Source organism: Enhydra lutris, unplaced genomic scaffold (genome assembly GCF_002288905.1).
Source record: "Enhydra lutris kenyoni isolate GAN:26980312 unplaced genomic scaffold, ASM228890v2 scaffoldscaffold13, whole genome shotgun sequence".
Taxonomy (NCBI): Eukaryota; Metazoa; Chordata; class Mammalia; order Carnivora; family Mustelidae; genus Enhydra; species Enhydra lutris.
In genome coordinates this window covers 22,575,630-22,591,612 of record NW_019154097.1, presented here as the reverse complement: position 1 = coordinate 22,591,612, position 15,983 = coordinate 22,575,630, and the positions used below count along the sequence as shown (strand labels likewise).

Below are 15,983 nucleotides of genomic sequence, written 5' to 3'. Positions count from 1 at the left end.
ATCCTCCTTTTCCACTCCATATAACCATTGATTAGGATTAGATCGCACTAAGAACCCTTCCCGTTTGAGCATTCCATCAAATTTCAGATCTGGCTACACCTTTAAAAAGTCAGGTTTAGATCATCTGGAAGAGCATTTCTGACTCTGACATTCCAAGAATTTCATCAAATACGGAGTTTTCTAGAGTACAAACTAATCCCTTTCACCTGCATTTTCCTGAGTGGGCTCTGGAGCGGGGAGTGGACCACAAATATTTGCGCCTCCACCTGGATGTGATTGGGGGCCTCCTTTTCATTGCCAGATGAGAAGACCCACAAGGGACTTGGGGTGTACAGAGTATCTCCTAGTTCCAGAGGCAGTGTGACCCCTTGAGAATAGAGATGACTTTCTAAGTACTCTGCCCCTGTGCCTTCCCAGGCTGGTCACTGAGACACAGAGACAGATCTCCATAAAGCCAAGCGCCAGGGAAAGGTTCAACTGTGCAGTCAGAGAGGATCTTCCCCTTCAGCTCTGTGGTAGGGTCTAAGGTATCCATACTGCTTCTGGGGTTGAAGAATGAGTGAATGACAAATGTGTGGCAAAAGGAAGTGACCTGCAAGTAATGGTCAGCAATAAAGTAGGAACTGGAAAGGGGGAAAAAAAAAAGCCTCCTGTGGTTCCTTAAACATTACATCTTATCATTTGGGTCAAATGCCTGGTATGTTATAGATGCAAAATCAGGATGGCCTCCCTCCCTCCTTCCCAGAGGCTTATGTCCATGGTGAACATAAGCTGAGGGAGCAGGAACGCCTTGGAATCTTACTTTTGTTATCCATGAAATGTATTTTTGAGTATGTTTGTTGATATCTCCGTGCCTCAATTCCCCCATCTATAAAATGAGATTGCTCAATCAGCCTATTAAAGGGATATTCACAGCACTTTGTAGGCAAAGCGAATGGAAGCCATGATCAATGTAAGACCAGTGATCAGGATATTAACAATAGGAGGATCACTTCTAGGGACTCACCTCACAGCCTTTGACGCAGTGAATCAGGGCAGGGTGAGGATACCACTTGAGACCAGCTGTGCAGACAACTCTCTGCAGAGAGAGGGAGAGAGCAGTCAGATGGGTTTGGGGCTGGGAGGAAGCCATCTCCTAGTTGGCACCCCATGCAACCACCTCACATCTTCTTGGATCTTCCAAGTCCTGTCTTCACCCTGGCATTTACATGGATAATTTGCCCATGGATGATTGTACTTGCAGTAACAGGAGCCATAAGATTACAAAAGTATTTGTGTTTGCTGTAGGTATGAACCTGTATCTCCCTGGCAGGAATGAGGGCTGAAGAAAAGCAGAACTGAGGGATGAAGACGCGGTCAGAAAGGCCCTTCAGGAAATTCTTGGCTGATGTTTGATCCATGGGTGGAGTTAGGAACAAGGTAGGAAGGAGGAGGAAAGTCAGAGGATACATATGGCTGCGGCAGGGAGAAGGGAGAATAGTGTGGAGTGGGGTTTCCCTACACATGTGCTAAGGACCACGTTCATCGGGGTCCCTGTGAGAGCTCATGAGGAAGGCACATACTATACTTCAGAGCCACCTTATCTAATGCATCCAAATCTCTGAGGCCAGGGCCTGGGACTCCGCAGTACAAGCCTGCCAGATGACTCTGATACGAACTACAGTGTGAGAGCAGTGGCCTGGTTCAGAACCCTTGGAGACACAGAGAACCTTTCTTGCCTCCACCCGCCACCATACCTCTGTGACCTTGTCCTTCCTGTTCTTCTTCACTGAAATGCCCTTCCCCATCTTGTCTCCTGGAGAACATTTAGTTCTCTTTTGCTCGGCTGCTCATGACTTCCTTCCCCTGTGGTGCCTTCCCCAACCCCCCTCGGAGCATCTAGGTTTGCATGTATGTATTTATTTATAACCTCCTTTAATAATAATAATTGTTACTATGATAATGACAACCAAAATATATTGAGTTCATTTGTGGTGCTAACTTCTTTATGCATTATCTTATTTATTCCTCGTTACCATGCAGTGAGTTGGGCATGAATCTTGGGTCATATGGAGAATGAATACCCCAGGCTCCATAGCTGTTCACTGAAGAAACCAGGACTTGAGACCGAGCACTCGTTTTAGAAATTATTTAAGGAAGCTCATAACATAAAATCCAACATGAGGATAATTTTTAAAGGAGGCGAAAAGAGAAAGATGAAACTAGGAAGGTACATAGCATCAGGAATGGGGCTAACATGATGTTCCCAGAAGCTCCTTTCTCTATGTCTTACATTTCATGCCAAAATTATAATGATTTCTTTAAAAAATAAAATGAAAACAACCTGGAGGCAAATGCTTGGATCTGCAATGAGAGGTTAGTGTCAGGGACCAGCCGTAGAGGTTTATGTGATCAGGTCTTGCTCTCCTGGATGACTGCCAGCTGATTAATTTTCATTAAGAAATGAACAGTCATATGGGTCAGAATATGGAAAATCACATGACCAACACAGTTTCTCCCTGAAGGCAGACCTGTATGGGAACCCCACCATAATTAAGTTTCTTGGAGAGCTTGGAACAAAGGGAATCACGTGACTCCAAGAGCGGGCTAAGATGGGTTGGTGCCTTTCTTTTCTGCCACACAGCATCCGTGGTTCACCCTTGGATCATTCCACGCCTAGAATGGCGTCTGGCACATGGAGGATGCCTTACAAATGTTCTTGTTCTAAATGAATGGAGACATCTCAAAATAGAGATGATTTTTTACCAATGGGCAAGGTTTTCTTTACTTGTTTTCCTCTGTTCTAGAACATCAGATGAGCCCTTACCATGCCTAGCATAGTGTCTAGAAGACCGGTTTAGCATAGGCAGAATTAGAGTCTTAAACAAACAACCTAAGCTGAAGATCTACCACCCAGTCTTGCCATGGGAAGTCCACCAGGTAGACTACATCACTACTATGCCCTGCCCCTTTCTACCTTTTCCCAATACACCTAGACGAGGTGACATGCGGGAAAGACCTTGGGCATGGGCTGTGTTAGGTGTGGATGCAATTCGACTTGAAATTGCTTTGTAAATTTCCACTCTGAGGCTGGGTTCTCCTGTCTGTGAAATGGGTCCCGAAAATCACCTCATGGACTTGTCATGATGACCCACGGAGATAAATGGTACGGGACTGATTAACTGAGGACCTGGGTTTGACACAATTCTGTGTCTCCCCAGGACCCGGACTGGAGCAGAGCAAACAAGTACATGTTGACCACATGAAGGAGTGTGAGTGGTTTCCGGTGCTCCTTTCTTCCAGCTTAGCTACTCTCGTGCCCTCTGCTTCCCAGCTACAGGGCCACAGGTGGAGAGAATCACCTGATTTCATCCTCTGTGAGACCTGACCCAGGATTTCATCTCTGGGTCTGAGAGTCTGTCCCCAGCCAAAACCCAGGGTTGCTGAAGGGGGCCTTGGTAATGGCTCAAGTAATAGAACACAACAGGGTCGGGATCCACAAGGGAGTCGATGCCCATCCCTCCCCCTGTGTATCCGAGAGAGCTAATTTAATCCGCCTGTAGGAGTGTTGTGGTGTGGCTGTACAAGGTTCTGTCAGCTGAGGTTTACCTGACGTGAGTTCAGAGAAAGGACTTTTATACTATCCACATGAGCCTGTTTATCTTTCCAAGGCTTTTGGATTTTCCACTATTCCTTAGGGCTGCACGCCCTACCTGTCTCACTACAGGCCCCTCTGTATGTGAGCAGAACTGGAAGGGGACAAGCAGCGAGAGCTGAAGGGAAAGCTAGGCTGTTTACACCGCAGACTGGGAGATCCCCGGTGGGGGCCCTCCAATGTCAGCCTTGTTCCTTCGGGTGCCAGGGAGACCTCTAGCCCAGTGAGAGTGCTTTCAGCCCAGGTTTTGTAAGGCGGCTTTCGTTTCCTGCCGTGGTGCCTAAGAAGAATACATTGTCCTTTCTTCCTGGCTGCAGTGACCTTCAGCATCGCCACCATCATGTTCATCACCATCACAGCACCATTACCAACCCTGTCATCATTATCCTCATCTTCATCCGCACATGCCCGGTCCTCAGATCTTTATTTAATTCTTACCCCAACTACAGGAGAGGTACTATTTTTGAGCCTGGGCTACACGGGAGGAAATGGACCGCAGAGCATTGACCAACCTGCTCTAAGCCATACACATAGGCAAGGACCATCGGGAAGTAGGCCCGCAGTTCTCTGATTACCAGATCTGTATTTAAACCCTACGCTCTCCTTCACATTCCCCTAGCCCCCAAAACTATAAATATAAAATAGTTTACTCTTTGGCCTGACGGAAAGACCAAGGTTCAGGAAGGTGAAAGGGCTTTCAGAGGAAAGTAGGCAGGGGGCTGGGGGTGGGCAGAGTGTCTCCAAGATTCCAGGATGAATCCCAGGGAAGATGCGGTCCCAGGCAGAGTTTAAGACATGTGAGAAAGCATCATAAGAGAGCCTCCCCAACCTAAGGCTCAGATTGGACACCCCTTCAGATACCGTCTACGATGAGCCCTCTTTTCTCCTTAATTCTCCCCTTGATGTGTAGGGCTTTCGGTGAATGAATGCTATCATTTAACTTAAGTTTGCCATTCATTATCATGTACAGAGCTTCGGGCTTTCTTTAAAAGCCCAGGCACTCTTCAACCTGAATGCCTTGTGCTTGAAGAATGCCTACCGTTTAGAAGGACCTCATCAGTGTTTCTGAGTGAGTGAATGAACCAGTGACCAAATGAGTGAATGAGAGATCACTGGCTTCTGGACCCATCTCTCCGGCATGGGCTTCACCTGCAGGGCACACGCTGTCTCGCCTCTATACCTCGGATAGACTGGACTCCATGCTCACTCAGAACCCTTCTACCTCTGACTCCAGACCCTTGACAGGGCATTCCATGGGGCAGCCTTCCTTTCAGGGAATGAATTCTGCACCCTTTGTCTGCAAGTGTCGCATTATGATTTATAATATAGAAGGTGGTTACCTTGCAAGACGAAATGCAGGAGAATTAGCCCTGGGTTCAAATTCTGCTTCAGATGTATTAGCTACATGAACTGGGCAGTGAACACCCAGTGAGAACTTCAGCTTCTTCGTGTATAAAATAGTAATACTGTTGATCTCGCTGGAGTATGGTAGAGAAAAAGTGAGGTGGCATGTGGACCTGCCTATTGGCGCCCACATATCATAGGTACTCAGTAAATGGTGACTTCCTTTCCCCCCCCCTTAAGTACCTCCCTCCCTTCCTTCTTCTTCTCCTCTCTTTCCTCCCTCCTTCCATCCTCTTCCCAGAAGCCATTATAAAATCCAAGGTCCCAGATGCCTAGAGGAATCATAAGCCTCTGAGGCCGCACACTGCTTTTGCCGTGAACAAGTTGAGATACAGGGGAGACTGGGGTGCTCCCTTGGAGCTGGTGATAGAGAGGCTGCTACCCTGAATTCCAGATGCTGGGGCTAGGAGTCTGCCTCATTCAAAGGTTGCAAGCCAACAGCTTCCAGGTTACACAACCCACAGAAATGTTCAGTCTGGCACACAGTGTGCTTGACAGACGTCAAAATTATTTGCCAATATTTAAAAAAAAAATAGAGATTTTATATTTTAAAGACTCCAGATTTCTTATATTCAAGACAAAGTGGGGACTCTAGCCATACTAAGCACATATTTCCACACTGCCACATGTGGCTTGAGCTGCCCTCTTGGGAAGCAGGATGTGCTTCCCAGAGTTCACCACTGTCTCCACCTTTCCCTGCAGTCTCTCCAGCACGGAGCCCAAGAGATATTGCCATCTGTCACTGAATTTGTATCATATCCTTTATGAGATGTGAGGAAGATTTCTCCGTGTCCCTATTGCTCACAACAGTGCATGTGGGGTGATGGGGGTCGGGGGAGTGGGCACTTTCAAAGAAGAGAACTTTAAAAAAAACAAAGGGACAGAGTGTTTTTCTTTATGAAATTAAGCCTAAAAATTTTAGTACACCTGAAACTAATATAATTTTATATGTCAATTATACCTCAATAAAAAAAAATAAGCCAACCCAGTAGACATGATCTTGGGGGCACAACCATTGCCTGGCATGGGAAGGGAATGACCTCTGGGGAGCCAGAGATCCCAACCTGGGGAGTGGTTTCAGGAGTGGCCACAAACATAAACACTGATCAAACCTTACACGTAAGATCAGCATGAGCATTAAGTCTCAGTAAGAAGAAAATTTAGAGAGTCATTTCTTAAGTTGGGTGTTTGTATTATAACACGCACGGGTGTTTGTATTATATTTTAAGTGTCTGAAGTAAGTCTAGTAAATCCTGCTACTATTATTAATAATATGCCTAGGTGTGTGATATACAGAATGACACCCCAGGCCTGCTTCACCCACTTATCCCACCAGCCCGGTTCCCGTGGGTATCCGACTCTGGGACTCTTGATCCAGGCCTATCTCTCCTTCCACAGACAGGCAAACTGCGGCTTATAGCAGTGATAGGATTTGCCCAGGGATAGACAGCAAGAACACGCCTGAGCTTGAATGAGAACCTTGGTCACTTGACCCCGCAAGCCCTAAGTATCTGGCGAGCACCCACCGGGAGCTAGGCACGAAAGGGAGCACTGTGGTAAGAGGACCGCGGGCCTGCCTGTGCAAAAGTCACCATCGTGGTGCGCTCATCACGGCACGTGATTTCAGTGTCCATCTCCCACTCATCTAAGTAGGCGTTGTTCTCATTACATAGGCCGATGCGTGCAAAGTACTTAAAATAGAGGCTGCCGCGTGACATGTGCCACTGTGGGCTTTAGCCGCTCTCGTGGGCCCAGGAGAGGCAGCGGTGCCTGCCCCGTCCCAGCTGTGTGTGCAGTGAGGGCAACTTGGGAACCTGGACATCTGCCATGGGGGGAATATTGATACCACGGTAATTGGCAAATGCTACAAGTTAGAGTTCTAGATGGTGGCTGTTTTCTGGGGGTGGGTTCGGGAGGGGGTGCAGGGGGGCGCGCAGAGAGCCTGCGGTGAACTATCCCACAGCATGTTCCCTGGTAAGCGGTCAATGAACAGTTGGTTTTTATTATTATTGCCCTACGTCCAGCAGAAACTGCATAGGCAGCTGGGAACAGCTGCCCACCATGAGACTGCCCAAGGGCTCCCTTCACTTCCTCTCAGGCAAGGGTCTCCCCTCGCTGAGGTTCCACTTCCTCCCCTGTAAACCGGGGAGAGACTGAAACCCACTCACGGGGTGTGGGGTGTGTGTGTGCAGGAAGCATGACCCAGTGTCAGATTCACAGGTGGCATCCAGGAAATGTCAGCTCCGGCCTCGGACTTCCTTCCCCGGGGACAAAGGTAAGGGGAGCTGGAGCCCAGCCGACCCCCACCCCTGCGCCTTCCCACCCCTGCGCCTGGCCCCGGTGGGAGGCAGGCCTAAGAACACCGGACTCCCCCACCCCCGCCCGACCCCAGGCCTCTGCTCTGGCCTGGCCTGGCGGTGCCTGCTCTAGCCGCTCTGTTTCTGCCTAGCTCTCACCACCCAAGGGGGCAAGGGTGCAGCAGAGGCCAGCTTTTCTGCCTTATTCCTGGAAATCATCAATCTCTGCCCTTCACCCTCCTCCCTGTTTCCACCACATTTTTTTCCTCCTGGATAATGAGGCCTCCGGAGACCGGTGGAGGTCTGAACCTCGTTATGGCTCTCTCCGTAGGCCGGCATCAATAAAGGGTCGGCAGACCAGGGAACTGGGTGGGGGCTGGGACGGGCAGGCGGCGGGTGGGCAACTGGGGGAGGGGGGCTCGCGGGCTTTCCAATCCCTGGATTTATTTCACAGTGAATTATAACTGAACTCTTTAGTGCCCAGGGCTCACAGAGGGAAGGGCAGGAATGCACCCAGGGGGCAGAGAAAAGGCCTGAGTGGGAGCTGGGCCAGGGGAAACTGGTCTGAGTCCCAGGCGGAGAAGACCTCCGGTACTGGGGTATGAGGGAGGTCTCCTGTGTCTGCTCTGTGTAGGAGTGTGATTCCCCTGACTTCGGGTATATGGAAGCAGGGCAGGGGAGAGGGAGGGGAATGGAGCCGCGGCGTGGCACAGTCCTGGCTCTGCTTCCTGGGCGACCCTGGCCTAACCCCCTCCCTCGCCGCTCCTCAGTTTCTCTGCCTGTACAATAAGGGGCTTATATTATACTTGATCTCCAACTTCCTTGAGCTTCTGACATGGGGTCTGTGTGTGCCCCTGGGTGTGGACAGCATGCCAGCATTCGCCGGGGTTATTCAGTGAGAATCTGTGTGGGTCTCTGGGTTAGCAGTGGGGTAAGGCGCTCCAAAGGCAGAAAACAGACGAGGAGCAGGAGGTTGGAGAAAAAGCGCTGTCTAGGGAATGCACGGGAGAGTCAGGGGCAGACAGAGGGGAAAGAGTATGGGTGGGCGGGGTGTGGAACAAGGTGATTGGAGTCTTAAGAGAGGGGACAGAGGGGCGCCTGGGTGGCTCAGTGGGTTAAGCCGCTGCCTTCGGCTCAGGTCATGATCTCAGGGTCCTGGGATCGAGTCCCACATCGGGCTCTCTGCTCGACAGGGAGCCTGCTTCCCTCTCTCTCTCTCTCTCTCTCTGCCTGCCTCTCTGTCTACTTGTGATCTCTCTCTGTCAAATAAATAAATAAAATCTTAAAAAAAAAAAGAGAGAGAGGGGACAGAGACTCAGAGTGGAGACAGAAGCAGGCAACAGGGGCTCGAGTGGTAGATGGGGCAGAGAACAGTCGGGGAGAAGGAGGAAGGGGAGAGGAGGGAAGAAGAAGAATGCTGGGGTGCACAGGGGAGCGGGGTGGGTGTCCAAGGCCAGCTCCAGCGCCAGGGGCCAGTGCTGAGTAAGCCCTCGCGATCATGCCCTCAGCTCATTTGAGAAACAGTACACCTCGTATCGGGTTCTGCCTGGCTATCCGGAGTGAGATCTGCAGCAGGAGGGCAGACAGCGAGGCCCCCCACACCCCAGGCAGAAAGGCTGGCCAACAGAGACATCGCTGAACAGTGCCCTGCGTGCGCCCTGCTTCCCTCTTTCACTCTCTCCAGGTTGAGCCAGTGCCCAGAATGGGTACATGAGGCCCGGGGTCCACACTGTCCTTGAGGGCAAGAGTGGGGTTCTGCTTCACCTACAGGGTCATGGATGGACCAGGTGACATGTAGACCTGGGGGAGTGGCCAGCCCCCAGCTGGACCTGGGCAAGGACAGCAGATGCCGAGAGGCAGAGCCTACAAGGCCTCTGGACAGGGCCATGCCGGCGTTGACACTGCGGGAGGAGCACTGCCTTTGGACTCAGGCTTGAGCCTGAGCCTTCGCGCTGGGGCCCGTCGCTCACTCCTAAGACTTCCGTGTCCCCAAGCAGGGACTGCAGGCGATGCCCCTTGCTCCGTACAATAATTCTGGGGCTTAAATACTATCTTGTGTGTTGAGTGCTGGGCACGGGAACACAGTGGGTGCTTCCTAAGCAATGGGTGTTACGAGTTCCCCAGATCACTATTAGTTGCTTTCCATCAAACAAGTAAAGCAGGGAGAAGGATACCAGAAATCTAGGCCATAGCACGTGGAAGGCCTTCTAAGAGCTTGTCTGGAGAAGCCAGATTGCACTACACTCACAGATACAGGCCTGGTCAGACAGACAGGGGTTTGGGACCCAGTCAGACAGACAGGTTTTTCTGTGTGTTCTCGGTGCCTCGGTGCTCTCACCTCTAAACTGAGGACAACAGTCCTCTTATTCCTAGCCTGCCATCAGGATTCAGTGGGACAGTAAATAAAAGGTCCTTCGCATAGGAGGCCTGGTCAAGGAGAAGTGAGACATGCTGGAGGCCTGGAGAAATGATTGTGAACAGAGCCCCCCCCCCCCCCCCGCGAATAGGTGTTATGAGTCAGTGACTCATGACTCGCATCATGTGCAAAAGGACGAATTCAGGACCAGGGCATAGTAAGTGTCCAAGGGGGTCATTTCCCTCCCTGAGACACGAGGGTTGGCCCTGTCACTCACCTCTACCCGTGTGGGGTTCAGCCAGTGCGGGATGTCCCGTACGGTCACGTTCACTGGCAGGATGATGGACTCGCTGTTGTGGTCCAGGCACGAGGTGACACACTCCGACCCTGAGGGCAAGCACAGTGTGAGGCCACAGCTCAGCCCACAATCCCCTGATGCCCATGGGCTGCTCTCTCACAGTGTGGGCCCTCCTGCTCCTGGTCCCCTGTGGGCCAGGCCACCCTGGCCTTGAGGACAGTGGAAAGAAGCAAACTCCCAAAGGGGCAGCCTTTGGTCTCTCCGACTCTGTTCTGGTCTCTAGTCTAGGCTGCACCCATCACCATGTTCGTCGGCCATGAGCCCCTTTTGGTCACGCCCCTCCTCTGCTTGAGAACATTTCCAAGGTTCCCCGAAGGCAGGACAAAATGTAATCCCCTTTGCCCAGCATGCATGGGCTGCCATGGTCTAGTCGTCTAGTCAGTTTCATCTCCCATTAACCATCTTCACGCTTTGGGTGGTCCAGCCAGATTGCCATAGGTTTGCCACCTGAGTCCCACAACCCCTTTCCTCTATGTTTCTGCTCCCATTCACCCCTTCCCCAGAATCACCCCCATCTGCCTTCTCAAGGTCAAATCTTATCAGTTCTTCATGGCCCAGTTCACATCTTCCAAGAAGCCTGCCCTGATCTTTGCGCCTGAGTGAGAGCAGTGTTCAGCAACGATGAGTCTCTCGGTGCTGGCCTTATGTCCTCCCTGTGCCTGCCTTCCCACGGTTACAGGGATGCCCCAGATGGACAGGGATGAGGGGGACTCATTTGTGAGCCTGGCCCGGTGCCTGACACGCAGGGACGGTGCAGGAAGCATCAGCCCCCCCAGCCCCTCACTTCCTGCTTACGCGGTGCCTCCACACATGCCTCCCCGGTGCTTTTAGGCCCTTCCTACTCTTCTTCAACTAAGGCACTTTAATCATCCCTCAGACCTCCAGCCAAGCCCTGCCAAGTGCCTGCTCCGTGGAGCCCTCCCTGCTTTCCTGATAGACCAGGCCCTCTCACAGGCACTAGCCCCTTCCCACAGGGCTGGGGGATGGTTGTATCGATGGCTCTCTTCCCTGCCAGACTGTAAACTCCTGAAGCCAGCCCTCTCTGTGCTCCCCGTTCTCCACCCAGAGCCTGGCACCATGCAGGGCAGCAAGCATCTGTGAAACGAGTGGGAGAGACAGGGAGCGAGCGAATGCATCTATGGACAAGGGACCGAGGGGTGGGTGAATGTGCAGGAGGACATGCGTACCCCAACGGGGGAGTGAATGAATACAAGACTGCGTCTTGGATAAAGAAATGAAAGAACGAAGGCATTGATGATAAGCGGGGACAGGCGGGTACACAGCAGCGCTTGATGAGGCACGGCGAGCTTTAAGCTGTGGGCCGGCAAGTCGACTGTAATTTGGTGCATTCATTCTCCACCCTGCTCTCACATACTGTGAAGTCTCCTGAGAATCAAGCCTATCTCATGAGGTATCCCCAGGACTCTCAAGCCATGCTCATTCCTGTGGGCAAAGGCGGATGTGGCAGAATCTGACCAAGGCCCTAAGGAGGCCGTTCCCTTGTCTTAATGCCAGGACCACCCCTGAACACGAAGTGAGTCCCAAGAGACAGCCAACTTGATTCCAGTAGCCATTCAAAGGCTCCCTTCCAGGCGCACGCATGCGTGCGTGTGTGTGTGTGTGATGTCTGTGTGTATCCACCGCCCCCCCACACACACTGTCTACGAGGGCTCTGCTTATGGCCATCTTGGTCTCTGAGAGACTCACCAGGACTGAAGAGGGGACGAGGGTGGAGTGGCAGGCCTAGGACAGTGTTTAAAACCTCTTCACTTTAAACACAGGGCCCCCGAGCCCAGAAGGTGGGGGCCAGACCCCTGGCCCTGCAGGTGGTTTTCCTATGTCACTCATTCTCCCGAATACCCTGCGCTGTGTGACAGTTGTCATCACACCCATGTCTCAGGTTAGAGATGTGCACGGAGCTCAGGCTACAAAGCAGGCGACTAGGGCCCCATGAATTAAAACCCACGTCCCTCTGCCTTCTGAGCCCGGCAGTGGATACAGGGGAGCGCAACAAAGGAAAGGGAAAGGAAGACAGAGGAAGGAAAAGAAATGAGGCGGCAGGGGTGGGGACGACTGCAAAAAAACCAAAAAGATGAGAGATGGGAATAAGGCGGGGGGAGTCACGAAGCAGCTGGAGAAAGTCAGTGCGGCGTGTTTATCATGAGATCAGTTCTAAAGGAGTATTTAGGGAGCGAGGTAGAAACAAGGCTGTGATGATAAAATCCTCTTTTGCAAAAGCAGGAGGTAGCCTGTGAGGAAAAACCAAAGGCTCTCTTCTCCCAGGAGAGGAACAAAGGGGAAAATATGGTCAACGCAGGAGGCCATCCCTGGTCTGCTCAGCAGCAGTCCCGTCCCCGCTTCCCCTTCCCTGCAGCTCCCTCCCCTGCACTCCCCCACCCACACACACACAGGGCTGGGGCTTTAGGACCAGGCTGCCCTGTTGTGATATATGAGCAGGAACTGGCATCATTACAGAGGGTGATCTCACCGGGCCCTGCCTCTCCTTCCCTGGGAGAAGGAGGGAGGGTGGCAGCCCCGGGGGTGGGGAGGGGGCAGTAGCAACTTTCTGAGTGCTCTTAGTTGCCACAGAAGCTGGCCTGTGCTGCCCGGGGAAGGAGCCCACAGGGGACTGCTTGGGCGGCTCCAGAATGTGTCCTCCAGCCCCTGAGCCCACATGAAGGGACTTCACCCCAATTATAAGGCCTTGGAGCAAATCCCCTCCTTGGTGAGGGGGGCTGTGCACAGGGAAGGGCTCAGCCTGGGCTTCTGATCTGGGGGTCTTTGGAGGTGACGAAGGGGAGGGACCTGGAGGTCAGGAGGGAAACCTGTTTCCCCTCCTTCCCTCCCAGCGTCCCACAATGCCTTTTCCCTCTCAGCAACCACCTTTGCCCCCTTCCCCAATGGCCCACCATCATGCATGGATCGCCATATTCATAAGAGGGACATCTGTCTGGGAATGGGACATGGGCACAGGGAAGGGAAGGACATCGAGGCTCCTGTGTCGTACTGGCTTCTTTCCCTTTCTGCTTGACTGCGAGAAAGCTCGGTGGGCAAAGGGATGCTATGGCCATACGTGTGCCTCTGTCTCGCTGGGCGAACGGAGAGCAGGGCCTTGGGCGGCGAGACTGTGAGGGCGGCTACGCACCTGGGGGCCCCATAGTGTATCTGGGCACCTTCCTGTCTATGTAACATGTTTCAGGGCCTCAGATGCATCTGTGCTTGTGACGTGTGTGACTCTATGTCACATGTGTGTGTGTGTGTGTGTGTGTGTGTGTGTGTGTGTTAGGTGATGTGTTTGGCTGATGTGTACGTGCGAGGCATGAGTTTATGCTGCGTGTATTTGGGTCTGTTTGGTTATTAAACATTTGTGCTTGTGTTTATTTTTGCATGTGTGAATATATTTGAGTGTATCCGTGGAGGTAGACAGGCAGGAATTCTGTTTCTAAAAGTTTTTTCTTTTAAATAGAAGTCACTTAATCAAAATTTTCCCTCCCAGGAACACTTAATACCAGTCATGAGTATAACTGAAAATTCACTTGTGTATCCTGGTTGAGTTGGGGGCAGGGACCCTATCACAGACGTAAGCGTCTAGAACCACCTGTCAGGAATGATGGCAGAAGAAAGCGCTGGCTTTGGGATAGAGCAGCCAGTGTTACTGACCATTGCTACACCTGTTGCCCCAAACTTCTAGAATGCCTATGTTAGCAGATCACACAAGATACCCCCTCTCTGCAAACACCCTGGCTAGGGCCCTTCAGATGGTGGCTCTATAGGAACCTGAAGTCCCTTCTGAATCATCAGAGAGAGCAACCTTGCACTTGGAGGTTTTTCTCACCCACACGGGAGCTGGTGCTCTGGGCTTAACGCAGGAGCACTGATTCCTAGTCTGCTTTTAGGTGAAGAACGCACGTGCGCTCTCAGGCTCTACGTTTCTGTCTTTGAAAGGAGGTGGTCAGGAGCCCCACGCACCTCCCCTCCCCAAACACAGGCCTTGCTTCTGGAAAAGAAGTGACAGCTCCCATTTTGCTGGATGCAGAACTTGTTGGCTCCGTGTGACTGGGAGTGAGTGCGTGCGTGATAACCTCCTGCTCCAGACATCCCTGGTGATTATCCCATAAATCACGCCAGCCATGAGAAAAAAGATCCAATTCCCTGGGCTTTTCATCATGGTCAATTAGGGAATCAGCCTAAGAGGTCAGCAGCACTGCCCTCCACTGAGGTCAGACTCAATGCACGCCCAGTTCCCCCAGAAAGCCTCGGAGCCTGTGATTAATGCCTCTGTCCAGATGCTGGTTTCAACCAAGCAAATCCCTGGCATCAAACCCCAGGTTGTCTCCCCTTACTGTGAGCTAGCCTATCGCCACACAAATAGCATTCCCAAGATATTCTTTATCCTCCCAGTGGGAGGCCACTGAGATGCCAGGGGAAGAACTGGGACTCCAGAATAAGAGAGCTGTCTGGCTTCGGGGAGGCTCTGTTATCCCTTCACATGCCCATCTCCTCATCTGTCATAGGTCGTTGAGCAGATATGAGAAGGCGCCTCTCAAGGGCTGGCTGCAGGACCTAGCCCACTGTAGGTACTCATGAAGGATTAGTACGACGCTCAATTTAAGATTAACCGGGGACCACCACTGCTTTCTGACACAGGGTGTGTGTGCTTCTCCAGCTCCTCCCCTCCACGCTGCATGGTTCCTTGTCCAGAAGCCCATCTCCTGCCCAACAAGCTCTTTCCAATCTCTATAGAAGCGTCCCTTCCCCTAGGAGCCTTCTGGGTCCCCCGAAACAGCGGTCAGCTCTTCTGTGCTCCAGTGGGACTCTCCACACTCCCCGACTGTTCTTCTCCAACAAGTGTACCCTCAAGTCTCTTTCTGGGAGCACAGGACCTAGTCTCCTTCATCTCTGTCTTCCTCCTACAGGGCATCAGGAGTGTGCCTAGTCACCCAGCGAAACACTGGCCCCAGGCTAGAGAAGGACCTGTGCCTCCCCGCCACCCTCACGCGCCCACCGTACCTATGGCATAGCCTTCCGGGCACTGCAGTTTGAGGTTGCCGTTGAGCTGGTCCGGGGCCGAGCACTGGCCTTGCATCTCCTGGCAGATGTGGAAGGAGCCACTCCAGGTGCCATCTTTCCGGCAGTGGATGATGTTGTTCCCATGTCCCTGAGCAGCACAGACCACAGAAGAACAGTCAGCATGACCCGGAGGGACTGCCACCCTCACCGTAATCAGGCCCTCAGAGTAACAGAGGAAACCATTCCTCATTTCCCCAGAGCCCTGGAAGTGTTAGGTAGAAACCTAATCACCCAAAAATAGAGGCACTGTTAACATTTCTGCTTGACAGATGGGGAAACTGAGGACTCAAGGCAAGAAGAAACGTGCTCAGAGCTCTCCAGGGAGCCTAACCCCCATGTTTCCTGAACCCTAGCTTCGAGCTCTTTCAGAGATTTCAGTCAGAGGGATTTCTGTGTTGATTTTTTTTTTTTTTTAACTGAGATGGTAGATGACCAAACACACCCAAACACACCCCAGCTCATACAGTAGGTAAGAACATGGGTTTTGGAGCTGGCTCGGTGCCCCCCCTCAACCAGTTTTTTAGAACAGGCATTACACAGTTTCTCCATCTTCCGCAAGACAGTAGGCACATGCAACCTGCAGGCTCGGTCCTCGCTCTGAGCCTACTTCCGGAGTCTGGCTTTCTAATGGGAGGTCTCACTCTGCAGATACTTTAGAACTGCCCCTAAATCCAAGGACCATTCCTTGGTGCCCAGTCTGTGCCCGGCTCTGTAGGGTTCAAAAGTCAAGTGAGCTGTATCAGGTGTCAAGTATGGGCCCCCGTGAGAAAGACAGTCACGTGAGCAGCCAGCCACGTCAAGGCACGGTGATCAGTGCTGTGCTGGGAGGTCACGGGGAGAGTAATGGGTTGTTAGGGCAAGCAG

General features: G+C 52.0%; 1 protein-coding gene across 1 annotated transcript in view; it reads right to left on the bottom strand.

Annotated features, from left to right (window-relative positions):
* Nucleotides 1–15,983, bottom strand: part of LOC111146361 (pappalysin 1) — a 236,448-nt gene that overhangs the window by 19,963 nt on the left and 200,502 nt on the right. Inside the window, 3 exon segments of the mRNA XM_022501889.1 lie at nt 1,007–1,078; nt 9,969–10,078; nt 15,060–15,207. Of these exon segments, the coding sequence (XP_022357597.1) occupies nt 1,007–1,078; nt 9,969–10,078; nt 15,060–15,207 (330 nt within the window).